This window comes from Hyaena hyaena, unplaced genomic scaffold (genome assembly GCF_003009895.1).
Source record: "Hyaena hyaena isolate Hyena2069 unplaced genomic scaffold, ASM300989v1 scaffold_39, whole genome shotgun sequence".
Classification (NCBI taxonomy): domain Eukaryota; kingdom Metazoa; phylum Chordata; class Mammalia; order Carnivora; family Hyaenidae; genus Hyaena; species Hyaena hyaena.
In genome coordinates this window covers 161,814-177,085 of record NW_024080671.1, presented here as the reverse complement: position 1 = coordinate 177,085, position 15,272 = coordinate 161,814, and the positions used below count along the sequence as shown (strand labels likewise).

General features: G+C 48.0%; 1 protein-coding gene across 2 annotated transcripts in view; it reads left to right on the top strand.

The window, feature by feature from the left end:
• RGS9 (regulator of G protein signaling 9) overlaps positions 1–15,272 on the top strand; it is a 76,604-nt gene that overhangs the window by 36,398 nt on the left and 24,934 nt on the right. For both annotated transcript variants that reach the window (XM_039229832.1, XM_039229833.1), the window contains exons 10-13: positions 9,102–9,131; positions 9,882–9,943; positions 11,867–11,980; positions 14,907–15,022. In XM_039229832.1, coding sequence (XP_039085763.1) covers positions 9,102–9,131; positions 9,882–9,943; positions 11,867–11,980; positions 14,907–15,022 — 322 coding nt within the window. The remainder of the gene's footprint in view (positions 1–9,101; positions 9,132–9,881; positions 9,944–11,866; positions 11,981–14,906; positions 15,023–15,272) is intronic.

The window sequence follows — 15,272 nt, the reverse complement described above, 5'->3', positions numbered from 1 at the left end:
AAGCCTCGGCAGGGCCCAAAGGCTTGAGTTGGGAGGTGAGAAGAATGTGCCAGAAAGGAGGAAAAAGGGACCTGGAACTCAAGATGGCTGTGGGGACCACCAGTGAGTGAGGCAGAGGTTTGAGTTTAGGGATGGAGTCCATGTGAAGAGGGGACATTGAGTTCCCGAAGGGCTGTGTCCCTTGGAGCATCACTAGGTCCCTTGGTCAGCAACTTAAAGTGACCCTTCCCTCGACACATCTATGGCACTGTCAGCCTTCATGGCTTTTTCCACATTCCCCTCATCAGATGACAGTGATTGCTGAGGCCTAGTAGGCTGGGTTGCTATGGAAACAGCATTATCAAGGAAAATACTGAATTGATGTGGAAGATTTGCTTTTTTTTTTTAAATGGATAACTGGCAGTTCTAGAAACCTCTGTGGTGTAGAGGAGGGGAGGGCATGGGTAGAAAGTGTTCTCTGACGCTGGGCAGCTGGAATTGGCTCACGTGTGTGTGTGTGTGTGTGTGTGTCTCTGTGTGTCTGTGTGTGTGTCTGTGTGTGTATGTGTCTCTATGTGTGTGTGTGTGTTTGTGTCTGTCTTTGTGTGTGTGTCTGTATGTGTGTCTGTGTCTATGTGTATCTGTGTGTGTGTGTGTCTGTGTTTATGTCTGTCTTTGTGTGTGTGTCTGTGTGTGTGTGTCTGTATCTATGTGTATCTGTGTGTGTGTGTGTGTCTGTGTTTGTGTCTGTCTTTGTGTGTGTGTCTGTGTGTGTGTCTGTGTCTATGTGTATCTGTGTGTGTGTGTCTGTGTGTGTCTGTGTTTGTGTCTGTCTTTATGTGTGTGTCTGTGTGTGTGTGTCTGTGTGTATATGTGTCTCTATGTGTGTATGTGTGTTTGTGTCTGTATGTGTGTCTGTGTGTGTCTCTGTGTATATGCGTTTCTGTGTGTATCTGTGTGTGTGTATGTGTCTCTGTGTATCTGTGTGTGTGTGTGTCTGTGTTTGTGTCTGTCTTTGTGTGTGTGTCTGTGTGTGTGTGTCTGTATGTGTGTCTGTGTCTATGTGTATCTCTGTGTGTGTGTGTCTGTGTTTGTGTCTGTCTTTGTGTGTGTGTCTGTGTGTGTGTGTATGTGTGTGTNCCGGTCTGTGTGTCTGTGTGTGTGTGTCTGTATGTGTGTCTGTGTCTATGTGTATCTCTGTGTGTGTGTGTCTGTGTTTGTGTCTGTCTTTGTGTGTGTGTCTGTGTGTGTGTGTATGTGTGTGTCTGTGTCTATGTGTATCTGTGCGTGTGTGTGTCTGTGTGTGTGTCTGTGTTTGTGTCTGTCTGTGTGTGTGTGTCTGTGTGTATATGTGTCTCTATGTGTGTATGTGTGTTTGTGTCTGTGTGTGTGTCTGTGTGTGTCTCTGTGTGTGTATATGCGTTTCTGTGTGTATCTGTGTGTGTGTATGTGTCTCTGTGTATCTGAGTGTGTGTCTGTCTGTCTGTATGTGTGTATGTGTGTGTATGTGTCTCTGTGTATCTGTGTGTGTCTGTGTGTGTGTGTCTGTGTATGTGTGCGCGCGCAGTGTGGGAGCCCTTCGACCCCAGCCCAGGGACAACGGCCGGGGAGCAGAGCGCCTCCCCCCTCTGTGCTGCTGGGGGCACCTTCGGGAGCCCGGCAGGCCCCGCGTCGCTGAGGCGGCGTCTTCCGGCTCCTGGCCTGTCGCCGTAAGGAGGGGCCGCCGGCCCTCGCCGCCCGCTTCTGGCAGATGCTGGCCGTGCTCTCCGCCCGGCAGCGTGTGAGGCGGGGGCTGTCCCCACCATGGGCATGTTTGACCTGGGGGCTCTTTCACTTTGTGTATCCTTCATCTTGTCTCTCCCTCTCTCTCTCCCCCACCAGCTCTCTTTCTCCGGTCTGCACTCTGGCTGCTCTGGAATATTCTCACGCGAGCGGGGCCTCTCCTGCTCAGCCGGCCCCGCGTGTGTCAGGCCCCGAGGCAGGAGAACGGAGGCTCGGATCTGTTGGCAACATTCTCCGCCGCCTGACTGAATGTCCCCCGTTTTTCTGGGTTGATCTGCCCTGACGGCAGAGGGTCGAGAGAACATGAAGGGTCTCCATGAGATCTTGGGCTTTCAGATTTTTGTCTCCTTTCAGAGAAGAGCTCTCATTGCTGGTTTGAAGAGAGAGAGGCCGTTTCTGACAATTAGTGAATTCTAGAAAAGTTACCTGTTTTCCTTACATGGAGGCAAATAGCCCAAAAGACATGAAGAGCATCAGGCATAAGAATGAAGGCTGTTAGGTTGCCAGGTGTCTAGGGCTCTGGGTGCCCCACGTCCTCGGGCTGGTGGCCGCGGGGGTGTGTGGCTGCCCAGCCCTGGGTGGGAGGGGAGCTGGCCGTGGGCCAGAGAGTGTGTCTTCTGTCAGTTCCTATACCGTGTGGCACACTAAGCCCCCATCGTCCCTTCGTTTCAGTGAGGGGACACCATGGTGGCTGCATAGTAGCCAGGCCGTGGGTAGTGGTTTGCCCAGGGCTGGCCCTTCCTCCCCCAACCCCGACAGGGTGACGATGGTCATGCTGTGATGAGGGCCAGTGCGCTGTGCTGAAGACAGCCTGAACATCAGGGTGAATCCCAGCTCTGCCTCTCTCTGGACATGTGACCTCGGATAAGCTCTTGAGCCATTCAAAGCCTCAGTTTCCTTACCTATAAAATGGGACTAACGAGTCCCTTCCTCAGAGGATTACACGAGATCACTTATGTGAAGTGTCTAGAATGGTATCGAACGCGTCGAGGTCATTCCACAGACAGTAGCTGTTGTCACGGTAACTGCCGCCATGCTATGAGAGACCTAATTTATGGGTCCTGTAGACCCCAGATCTTCCGCCCTTTCACCTTCTTATGTTTCCACTGGGTTGGAAATGGACGGAGGAGGATCCATGGCAGTAATTCAGCCTCCCTTGTCCAGACCACTGATCAGCCCTGTTCACACTGGTGTGCACACCGGTCTTTGGGTGAAAGACAGAAATGTGGCCCCAGAGGGTTAATACTGTGATCCTCAGAGCCCTCAGCCTGGAGCCCTCAGTGAGAGAAAGCCCCCCACTTACTCTCCCCACTGGGGACAAGGAGCTTTCTTCTATGGCCTCACCCCCGGTCAGAGCTCGGTTCAGAGTCCCAGCAGCCTCACCAGGAAGCTTTTGCTTCCAGAATTTTCCTTCTGGAATTTCATTGAATTCTTAGTGTGGCTTGCTAAGAAAGGTCATATTGGTAACGTTTTTCATGCGACAAGATGGAAACAGAAACTGAGCAGCTTGCCCCAGCATGCCCGGACGGGGTTACGCTTGGGTCTTCCCGGGTCTGCAAAGACCTCTCCCCAAGTCCCACTGTCATCGCTCCCTCCCCCAACCACGGCCGGGACTCTGGGGTCAGTACCGCGGGCGGGCCACCTGCGCACGGGCCCCCGGCTCCGCACTTAGTGGGGCCTTGCGCTTGGTGCAATGCTGTCCGGGCACCGTCTTAAAATGCTTCACGCCTCCTTTGGACACGGGGACCTGCGTGTGCGTTTTGCCCCGGACCTTGCGGATTGTGTGACCTGCTCCCGGTCAGGAGGTCCGAGGCAGGACAGATGGCCACCTCGGATTCTCGTCTCCTTGGACGGCCTGCCGCCTCCCGCCTCTCGTCTCGTCTGCTCTGCATTAACCCCATCAGCTCCCAGACTTCCTGGTTGCTGACTTTTGACTCTCTCCCTGCTCTTAATGCCTGTGTCCCCCGATTCCTCATGGTTGTCGTCATCTCGTGTTTCACCCTGTGGCCGGCCAGGCCCTCACCTCTGTTCCTTCATGCGATCCTGCCTGACCAGCTGTCTGACCCCAGGGTCCCTGCTGGCCACCCCCTCCTCCCTTTCCATCTTCCTGTCTGCAGCGGCCCCAGGGCCTCGCAGGGCGTGGGCTCATCACCCCTTCTGCCCTGTGACAATTGTCTGCAGCCTGTCCCTCGGGTTTTGAGGCCAGCAAGCCGGCCACAGAGCTGTGTAAACAGGTTATAGCTGCATCCCTATTTGCGTAGCTCCACAGGAGAAAAATAACAAGTCAGAATTCCAAGAATGCGTAGCATTTGCAGATTCCGTAGGCAGAGTATCTTGCTGTAGGAAAGCGTGTCACTCAGATGAGGAATGAAGAAGTGACTTCCCGCCAGGAGGGCCAGCTGTTGAGAAAGCAGGGGGTTTGTGCATGACTTACAGGGAGGAAAGAATGTTTATGTCTTACGTTGTCAGGAAGTGGCTTTTCTGTGAGTTGCTTAGAAATGTACATGTGTGTGTATTTTTAATAATTTCATTTTAATGTTAAAAATTTTTTTAATGTTTTATTTATTTTTGAGAGGGAGAGATAGAGAGAGAGAGAGAGAGAGAGAACACAGGTGACGGAAGGCAGAGAGAGAGGGAGACACAGAATCCGAAGCAGGTTCCAGGCTCTGAGCTGTCAGCATAGAGCCCAACACGGGGCTCAAACCCACAGACCGTGAGATCATGACCTGAGCTGAAGTCAGACACTTAACTGACTGAGCCACCCAGGCACTCCTTTAATTTTTTTTTTATGGCCTTTGGTTAAGTAATAATAATATTGACAGGTTTATGAGATTTAGCAAATAAAAATACAGGGTGCTCAGCTGAATCCGAACTTCAGATAAACAACAAATAACTTCTTTAGTATAATTATGTCCCAGATCCTGATGGACACCCTGTCCTTTGCCTTCTGATTGGGGTAACAGCATTCCATGCCTGCTCTCAGCAGTGGTGTGTGAACCCCACTCAGTAGCCCCTGGATGTTGACCCTCTCCTGTATGCCAGTCACCTGTGTGTATTATCTCATTTAATCCCCTCCCCCGTTAATCTCCTTTTACAAAGGAGGAAAGAGACTTTCAAATGCTAAATAACTCATGCAAAGTCATATAGCCAATAAGTGACAGAACCTGGAATCTGACCTGGGCCTGATCTGAAAGTCCATACTCTTTCCTAAGACTTACCCCTCTCCCCAATCCAACTCTCTCTCTGTCTTTTAGAAAAGTTCAGAACCCTCTCCTGTATCATCCCAGTGTATACACACCCTTAACAGGACAGAGGTGCTCTGTATATCCATCAAGATGAAGCTGTTTGAGAGAGAGAGAGAGTGTGGGGCAGGGGCAGAGAGAGAGGGAGAGAGAATCCCAAGCAGGCTCTGCACCATCAGCACAGAGATGGATGCAGGGTTTGAGCTCATGAACCACCAGATCATGACTTGAGCCGAAGTCAGATGCTTAACCGACTGCCACACAGACGCCCCTGGAAAGCTATTTTTAAAGCTAGAAATAACCAGGAAATTCCATGTGGGAAATCCAAGGTAGAGGTGGGGCAGCCTCAGGTTCCACCAAATCCACCGCCATGCCATTCCTGGAGGGTGATGGGTAATCCTGGGAATCAAGGAAACCAACAGCAGACTGCTCCACCGACACAGGAGCCCTACTGGGGTAATTAAAATCAATTAAAGCGAATTCAAATATGAAATATTTGAACACACCAAAGACTGAGAAAATGGGTTCAGATTGAGAATGCATGTGATCATGATCTACTTGCAGGGACAGCTCCTCGTGGAGCCCAGAGACTGAGAATTTGGTTCATTGAGTCTATGTTGGTTCGCTCAGGAGCCCCAAGGTCACAAGGAGTTTGACCTTGGGTCTGGGGCACTTTGCAAGGAGGGCATTTATGACTCTGGCTGTTGAACACAGACCTCGGATGATCATGATCTTTACCATCATTAGTGGTTTTTTTCTCTCTTAGCTTTATTGAGATATCACTGACATATAACATATGTGAATTTAAGGTGTTCAGTGCGATGATTAGAAATATATATAAATTGGGGTGCCTAGGTGGCTCAGTTGGTTAAGCATCCGACTTGGCTCAGGTCATGATCTTACAGTTTGTGAGTTTAAACCCCGCGTCAGGCAGGCTCTGTGCTGACAGCTCAGAGCCTGGAAGCTGCTTTGGATTCTGTGTCTCCCTCTCTCTCTGCCCCTCCCTTGCTCACTCTCTGTCTCTCAAAAAAACAAAGTTAAAAAAAAGAAATATGTATAAATTGCAAAATGATGACCACAATAAGTTTAGTTAACACCTCTGTCCCTTCACATAAGTATGCTTTTTTTTTAATATTTTTATTTATTTCTAGGAGAGAGAGTGAGAGAGACAGCATGAGCAGGGGAGGGTCAGAGAGAGAGGGAGTCACAGACTGAAACAGGCTCCAGGCTCTGAGCTGGCAGTCAGCACAGAGCCCGACNGTCAGAGAGAGAGGGAGTCACAGACTGAAACAGGCTCCAGGCTCTGAGCTGGCAGTCAGCACAGAGCCCGACACGGGGCTCGAACCCACAAACCGCGAGATCATGACCTAAGTGAAAGTCGGACGCTTAACTGACTAAGCCACCCACGCGCCCCATAAGTATGCTTTTTTTGAGTGTGTGGTGATAATGTTTACGATCCCCTCTCTTTGACGACATTCAAGTATATAATGCAGAATTGTTAATTATAGTCCCTGTGCCATGTGTGTTAGCTCCCCAGACCTTTTTAATCTTATGGTTGGGAGTTTTACTGTCATTAGTGTTGATTAAAGACTGTTTCCTGTATTTCTGTTTCATCCTGTGATCGGGCTTTAGCTCCCTTTTTGTTTTAGTTTTAAATTAAGTGGCTGGACAGAGTCATTCCATTGTATAGCACCTGTTGCTTGAAGGCAAAGAAGGAACAGGTGAAGAGAGGAGGCTATTTTCTGGTTCTCCAGGATCACTTCTCAGCTGTGCAAAGGGAAGGTCTAGGTTTGATTCCTGGCTCCACCCATTACCGACCAGGAGATATTGAAAAAGTTGCCCTGTAACATCTCAGAGCCCCAGTGTCCTCAGCTGAGAATCAGAACGGTAAAACCTCCCTCCCTTAAACTTTGTAAGGGATCAGAAAGATGTACATTACCTTGCACCGATTGCTAACTGGTTGCTATTATGCAGAAATCCAGCTTCCCCTTTGAACAGAGGACATAGACGAGTAGCTACTCTTAGTCCATTTCAGCACTCTTCTAACAAGAGATTCTGATTGTAGTAGATTTGAATGCAAAGCCACTCTGACCCCAGCGTCCTTTTCTACCTGAAATGGGAGTCTTCTAAAACAGTGCCTTCTGTTAAGAGACAATGGGAACAGATAATCAATGTGATTACCAAAATAGGAGTATTTGAGGAGTGTCTTCAACATTTTAGGTGGAAAAATATTCTAAGTTTAGAATACATCTCCATTTTTCTGGGCCTCCAAGAATGTGGCAGCCATCATTTATCTGATTTTTTTTAAGTTTATTTATTTGGAGAGAGAGAAAGCACACATGCAAGGGAGGGACAGAGAGAGAGGGAGAGAGAGAGAATCCCAAGCAGGCTCTGCACTGTCAGCACAGAGTCCAACTTGGGGCTCATTCTCACAAACTTTGAGATCATGACCTGAGCCAAGATCAAGAGTCAGATACTCAACTGACTGAACCACCCAGGCACCCCTGTCTGATGTTTTTTTGAGCATCTGCCAAGCACCAGAAATTATGCCAGAGGCAGACATGTCGCCTTGCTCTTAATGGTGCCTGGTGGGTGATACATATGTGAATTAGACTCACAGAAATAAAAATTGAATTACAGTTGTGGTAAGTGCTATGAAGGAAGAAGTCAGGGTGCCTGTGAGTCCAAAGCAGAGAGATCTACCTTTAATTTTCTGAGATAACTCTCCCTACTCCTCCTCCCCAGAAAAAGGATTTCCTGTGAAAAGCTGTACATAGAAGCAATCTAATGAGGCAAAATGGAAACCAGGATGGATTAGAAAGGAGAGACAAGGATGTGACATTCCAGATTAGACCTTTCTTTATTCCTTGTCAGTGGACTCATGGGCCAGTACTTATTTTGCTAACTGGCTAAGGGAAACAGTGTGCCCCTTGGACTTCTGATTCTGCTTCCAGTGAAGACCCGGTTGTGTTAAACTGGTTGGATACTAGCAGCCAGGAATGAAGCTGATCAATTTACAGTATGGGAGTCAGCACCAAGCAGCGCCTGGACACAACCAAATCTCAGAAAACCGAGACTGGAATCACCAACTGTGCCCAACTCCCAGAGTTGCACTGAGCAGAAAAGTGATACTAAGGAAGCATGTCAGGTTGTAGAGCCTTTTAGTAGGAGACAGGTTTGAACAGTAACGGTTTCCAGGAGCTTCTGAGAGCCCATACACAGAGTCCCTTTTGGGAGCCAGGCCTTATCTGCTCCGTCTCAAAAAATCCAGAGAGAGGATGTCCTGCCCACCCTAGGCATGAGCTTGCTTTGGCCCCTTCAATGAGAGGATGGGGCCCAACATGATCTTCCACGTTACAATTCAACTGTGGGACTCAGCTTTGCATGGATGCTGGGCTCAGGTGTTTTGGTTATGTACTTTGTTTGGCAATGTGGCTTTTAAAAATTTTTTTTTCCAATTTGTACTGGTCAAGTTTATGAATGCCTGAGGAATGGAGGTCACCACTCATTCAGAGCTGTCTCCTATGAGAACATTTAAGCCGCATACTTGGTTCCCCATCTTTAGGTCACATTCTATTTAAGATGGCCCTGTAGGCAGTATGGTAGATTGGGCCAAATCCCTGAACTTAGTCTTGAATTCATCTTGACTTTTGGGAGAACAGTGTAAAGTTATAGTAGTAAATCAGGTGCGCCTGGGTGGCTCAGTCAGTTGGGTGTCCGACTCTTGGTTTCAGCTCAGGTCATAATCTCAGTTTGTGAGTTCGAGCCCCTGGTTGGGCTTTTGTGCTGATAGCGTGAAGCCTGCTTGGGATTCTCTATCTCCCTCTCTCTCCACCCCTTCCCCATCAAAATAAGCAACCATCCCCAAAAAAGTTATAGTAGTAAATCATACTCATTCCCTTACTTAGTTGAATGAATTTTCCAGTGGTTGTATAGAATAAGGTAGAGGTGGTAGTGATGGGGGAAATTCCATCTTTTAAGTAAGGGCAGGTTTGCCCAGTTTTCTCATGGGCAAGGATTTTTATTTTTCAAATGAGTGTTTGAACTATAATGGCTTAATGGCATCTGTTTAATGGCTTTTGCTTCTTTGTTTTACAGAAACAAACAATCACTGCTGTCAGAAAAGAGGTAATTAGTTTCCCAGTCCCAGGGAAGTTTGACTTTTATATCCTCTCACGAAGTGTATGTACTTTGGCTTTATGCTCTACCCTCAGTAATGAAATGAAAAACCACGTGTAATGTTCAGACACTTGTCTCCAAAGTAATGGACAGCACAGAATGACAAAGCGTCTTGCGTAAGATCTACATGGCTTGGTGCTGACGCTTGGGTTAGGAGACATCCTCAGAAGGCACAGATCTGAGGGACATGGGAGTGAAAGCCACAGTGTCTGCCTCCCCAATTCCCCCATCCCCCCCCCCTCGCCCCTGGCCCCTGCCTCTATAAGTACAAGGCCACTCAGAGTCTCTCTAAACAGGCATACTACCTATTTTGGCAAATTTTGTGACCAGGGCACAAGACAGAGCCCTGGGAAGCGTTGGCTATTGAGGTTAGGCCTGCTCTGTCAGCCAAAAGCACCTGAGGGAAAAGCCGAGCATCTGTCCCCATGTCTCGATCTAATGTTCCTTAGAACTTTTTGTTTTTTCAATTGGTGCTTTTTCCCGGACTCATACATGATGGGCTGCAGAGACCCCTAACTGGGAGTTTGGGGTCACCTGCCTACTGTGGGCCTGTGTCCTGTTAGTACCGAGGTGGGTGGCTTGAGGGGATGGAATGGGGGGCTGTGACAGATAAATGGCTCCTGGTTCTGGAGGCCACATGTAAGTGCCAGTGTCAGGATGGGGAGGTTGGACATCTTCTAACCAATGTGTCTCTTCCAGATCATGTATTACCAACAGGCCTTGATGAGGTCCACGGTGAAGTCTTCAGTGTCCCTTGGAGGGTATGTCCCTAATTAGTTGGTCTTGCTGAGGTTTGAACAAGAGGTGGGCCAGAGGAGAACTTTCTGCTCTCAGGCAAACTTGAGCAGTCATGGGTTGACATAAGATCCTAAGGAACCTCGAGGGACAAAACCAGTCCCTTGCGGGTTAAGTTCCTGGTTCCTTGGTCTGTGTAAGTGTCCAGGTCTCATCTTTGGTTAGGCAAGATCAGGGATGGGAGGTTTTATACAAGCCTCATCTTTCTTGGGATCCACTAAAGTGAGGATCGAGAAGGAGGGAAAAATTGAAAGTTCATGGACTGTACCTTGGAGATCCATGGTAGCCCGTGTTCCTATCATTACTCACTCAAATTTATTAGAGACATCTGAGTTATGTTTACTGGTTCAATACACGATTAAATGTCCGTTGTTCATCTCTGATTTAAAATCCAACTAGGATATATTGGGAATTTACATTTGATCTAGTGAACATTCGGGGTACCTTGTTCCAGTCCCTCATAGGACATTATTTAGGAGACACAAAAGGGTTTAGTGTCCCCCAAATGTAAGCAGTTATCCTTTTCAAATGTGAAATTCACTTTAGGACCCGTTGGCTGAGTCTAAGCTTTTCCTGCACACATGAAAATGAACTTGGCTTATTTCTAGGGAAGTACAGTGTGACTAATCATTTATTTTGACTGTGTAAGACTCCAGCAATGGTACTGATCAAGATGGAAGGTATTGTGTTTTGTCCGGTGCCTTTCTTCCGATGTGGTTAGGGGTTAGGCTCTTCAAAATATCTTTGAGTATCTTTTTACCCCTTCCCCAAACCGTAGTTTGCAAACATACCACCTTCCTGATAAAATGTGTCCTGACCTCACCCCTGTTTTTCAATGACTTCTGACTGCAGCTCCATCACAGATGTGAGTGTACCTCTATACTCAGTGGACATTCACTTTGGGTTTTAGTGATAATCACTGTTTTATTACAGAGTAAAAACCATCTCCTCTAATGTTCCAGAAACCCAATTTAATGACACCAAACAAAAAGAACATCGAAGGAGACGCAAAGGCTATTGGATACTTTTACACGTACTTTCTAATTTTTATTTGTTTTAGTGTCTCATTACCATTAGATGACACCGTTTGTGTTTGGATCTAGGGGCTAGTTTTCTTTTTTTCTTCCCTTCAGTTGCTTGACTGGAGAGGTCTTGCTGAGAAATAAGAGGGTGCTGCGTTCTGCATAGAACTATAAACCTCGTGCTCTGGTATATCTCTAGGACACGTATTCCATTTTTTCAAAATCTCATGGCTACGAGCAGGCCTCACTGCAGGTGTCTCATGTGTATACCATGGATGAATTCCCCGGCTAAGGGGTGGAGGGACAGTAGGCTTTTCCAAACTGCCCAAACACCAGGAAATGTGTTGCCTATGAAGGTCTAACCCACACAGAAGGAATTAGCTCTTGCTCACGTTGGCGAATGTGAGATTCACGCCTCAGTGAGACCACAGGGTTTGAAGGATGAATCCAAGTTCTCAAACTTAGGCATTATCTTGAGAGAGGAATAGCAGAGATTCAGAGAGACCGTGGCAGCCCCAGGCTTCCAAGACCCTGGTTTGAACACGTGCAGATGGAGTCGGCTTTGAATTTTGAAAACTCAGGATAAAATATAAAGAGGCTTTATTTTAATGAAACAGGTACAGGAGAGAAATTGCAAAGGGATTGGATGGGGAGACAGTGTTTCAGGTCACGAGTGGAAATGGGACAGACCCTATCAAATACCTGTCATTCCTGAGGGCTATTAGAGCATCTTTCTAAGAAGACAGTGATAAGTATGTAACTCAGTCAATAAAGAGAAAGGAAGACAGGCTGGTCAATCAACCTGAGTATTGATTTTGTCTCGTGGGTGTTGAACTTCTAGGAAATCGTTTTCCATTTGCTTTTCAGGATTGTCAAATACAGTGAGCAGTTTCTGTCCAATGACGCCATCATGTCAGGCTGCCTCCCTAGCAATCCTTGGATAACAGATGACACCCAGTTCTGGGACTTAAATGCCAAATTGTATGTATTTGATATCTTGATGTTTTTTTAAAAATAGGTTTTTGAATTATAGTTCACGTGCTATACAAATCACCCAGTTAAAGTGTGCAATTCGGTGGTTTCTACTCTATTCCTAGAGTCGTGCGACCATTACCACAATTAATTTTAAAACCGTTTATCACCCAAATAAGAACCCCTCCCCGCTACCCCTCCGGTTCGAGGCAACCGCAAAACTATTTTCCGTATGTGCATCTGCCTGCTTTGGACATTTCATGTGAATAGAATCATATAATATGTGGTCTTTTTTGGTGTGATTTGCTGTTTTTTCTATTGAGCATAATGCTTTCAGGGTTTATCTGTGTTGTATAGTGTATTAGTACACCATCCTTATTTATGGATGAATGATGGTCACTGGAAAGTTACACACTTTTTTATGCATTCATCGGTCAATGGACATTTGAGTTGTCTCGGTCTTTGAGCTATTAGGAATAAAGCCTCTGTGAACCTTCATGTACAGGTTTTTGTGTGGACGTATGTTTTCATTTCTCTTGGCTGTGGACCTAGGAGTAGAGTTGCCGGGTCTAATGGTAACTCTATATTTATTGTTTTTGAAAAGAAAACGGCCATCTTTGTGGCTTTGCCTTTTCGCTAGCTAATTGGAGAACAGGTAAGTTCCTGGAGGGCAGGGCCCTGCACCTACCTGCCTTGGCAATCATACCATCACTCCGTGGCTCTGTTTTGTGAGCTCTGAGCAGTTGTCACTGCTGATTGTGCCTACGTGAGCCTGTTTTGCAAGAGGGAAGAAGGCAGTAATGCAGAAGGAGAGCATCAGCCAATGAAGGAAGAAGAGAAGGCAGAATAGTCGTGTCAGAGGGAGAGATAGAGGAAGGGGGGAGGAAGGAAGGAGCTGGTAGGAGTGGATGAGGCAGGTGGGGTAATGGGAAAGATAGACAGCATCAGGTGTGTAGTGCAGTTTAGGTCACCACCAAGGCCATTGCCATCTCAGGCTTGAGGAACATGCAGGTAGCACAGAGCCAGCCAGATAAGCAGGCATAGCTGGGGAACCCTTCCACTTACCCCTCTTGGCCTGCTATGGGGGGCTGATGGCACTCATCTGGAGTTTGGGGTCACTTGTTGACTAGTATCAACGCAGAGCCAAAGACTCTAGAACCACCTTCCGGAGAGGCTTCCCTCCTACTTTGGGGCTCTAGTTATTAGTGTAGTTTTCTGGAGCCTACCCCTGTCTTCCAGGGTGCCAGATAAGAGAAGTGACCTGAATCCCTTTGTATACAATGACATGCAGCGTTTGGCTCTCTGTAGAGGAGAAGGCAAGGTCACCTGGCCAGAGAAGAGTTGTCCCAGGAGCATTTGGGAAGGAGACGTGGACAGCTGCTGAATATTAAATGAAATGGAGAGTATGGTATTGCAGCTCGAGGCAGAGATTTGCTCGGGTGGTGTTTTGTGGAGGTGCCTTCTATCAGAGGGCACTACGGGACGGATGCAAAATGGCGCCCCATTGAAAACAGGAAGCCTTGTTCTGAATGGTTTAGATCAGAAAGCCGTATTAAAATCACCTAGGAGGCTTAAACACCAGAAAGCAAACAAAAACCAATGTCTAGCCCTTACCCCCGAAGCCTCTTAATTGGCCTGGGCCACCCTCTTTTCCTTCCCAGTGATTTTTAAAAGTTTCCATTGATTTTCATGAACAGCCTGGATTCATAATACTGCTCTAGACCAGTATGGCTCCCAGTGTCCCAGGACCAGCAGCTGCAACATCAAGCAGGGAGCTTGCTAGAAATGCACATTCTTGGGCCCCACTCACCCCTAGGAGTCAGAAACTCAAGGGATAGCACCCAGCATTCTGTATTTTGACTCTTCCAGGTGATTCTCCCGCATGCCGAAGTTTGCATATCACTCTTTTACAAATATTTTTTGGATCTGCTTCTTATGTGAGCCTTGGTCTTCTCAACAATAACATAAACATGGGGATGACAGTGGTCAGTTCACAGCTTTCTCTTAAGGGTCCTCTATGTATAGGACAGCGCCTCACAGTGGGGACACTCTGCCAATGGTGGCTTTTAGTGTTATTACGGTATTCTTTCCGTTTCCGCACTGTTGCTATAGGAAGCATAAACGTGCCTGGCGGACTTCAGATCCCATGGACATGAATTGTACCCGATCACGGTTCTAGCTGTTGTATTAGTGGGATGTATGGGGTCGTGGACTTGGAAGCCTTTGTTTCCAAGGGGCTGTGTTGGGTACTGGAGAATTTTATAAGGAATGAAAAGAAAAGCCAACTCTCTCCCTGATTTTCTGGAATGTTAGGCCTCAGCCAGCTGCGCTCAGATGTCCTACCTGGGAGCAGGGAGACCCTTCCAACCACGGAGGTGGTGTGGGACTTGCACGTGGGAGGGTGCTCTGGGAGAGGGTGCATCGGGGACCATAGGGTCTACCTGAGGCTCGGGGCCTGAGGGCAGGTAAAGGAGGAAATATAGACTTCCTCCCACCAGATGCCCGTGGTGAAGGGATCTGGGGCTGGGTGGCCGTGACCGTAGCACGTGTCACCAGTGCTGCTCTGGAAATCCTCCCTGGTCTGGTGTAGCAGCCTGACCGGCCCTCCGCTGGCCAATCTCCACAAGCCTTGGTGGGGGGGCATCCGTGTTCATTTTTGCTGGAGTGTGAGGCTGTTGAATGTGGGCCCCCCCGCCTCCATAAGAGCCCCAGGGGACTTGTCTGAGGCTGCAGTTTCCTAGCGAGTGATCACTTGGATTGCACGTTGGTGCAGGGATGGGGGGGGGATCGGGTTGAGCTCTGGGCAGTGGGACTCATAAGCTTGGTGGGGCTAAAGCCCCTCTGCTCCAGCTACCTCCCCCCCACCCCCGCCCCCCGGCACAGCCCCTGCCTTGCATTGCGTGTCTGGTGCATTTACAAGTCATCGTCCTTGCAGGGTGGAAATCCCAACCAAGATGCGGGTGGAACGATGGGCTTTCAACTTCAGCGAGCTGATCCGAGACCCCAAAGGCCGACAGAGCTTCCAGTACTTTCTCAAGAAGGAATTCAGTGGTGGGTCTTGCAATTTCTCTTACACGTTTTTTGTTTGTTTTGTCGGTTTTTTGGTTTTGTTTTTACAATTTTTTACTTTTAGAAACACGCCTGTTCTGTCTGGCAAAGGTTTCGAGGATTTCTCGCCAGATGGTGTCACCGCTCTGCGTATGCGCGCTCTTCCACACGCTCCTCTTGGACGTGTCATTTCCATCCCTTTACATCCAAAGTCAGGGGTGGGGATGGGGGGTGTCGATTCAGCTAACGAAAC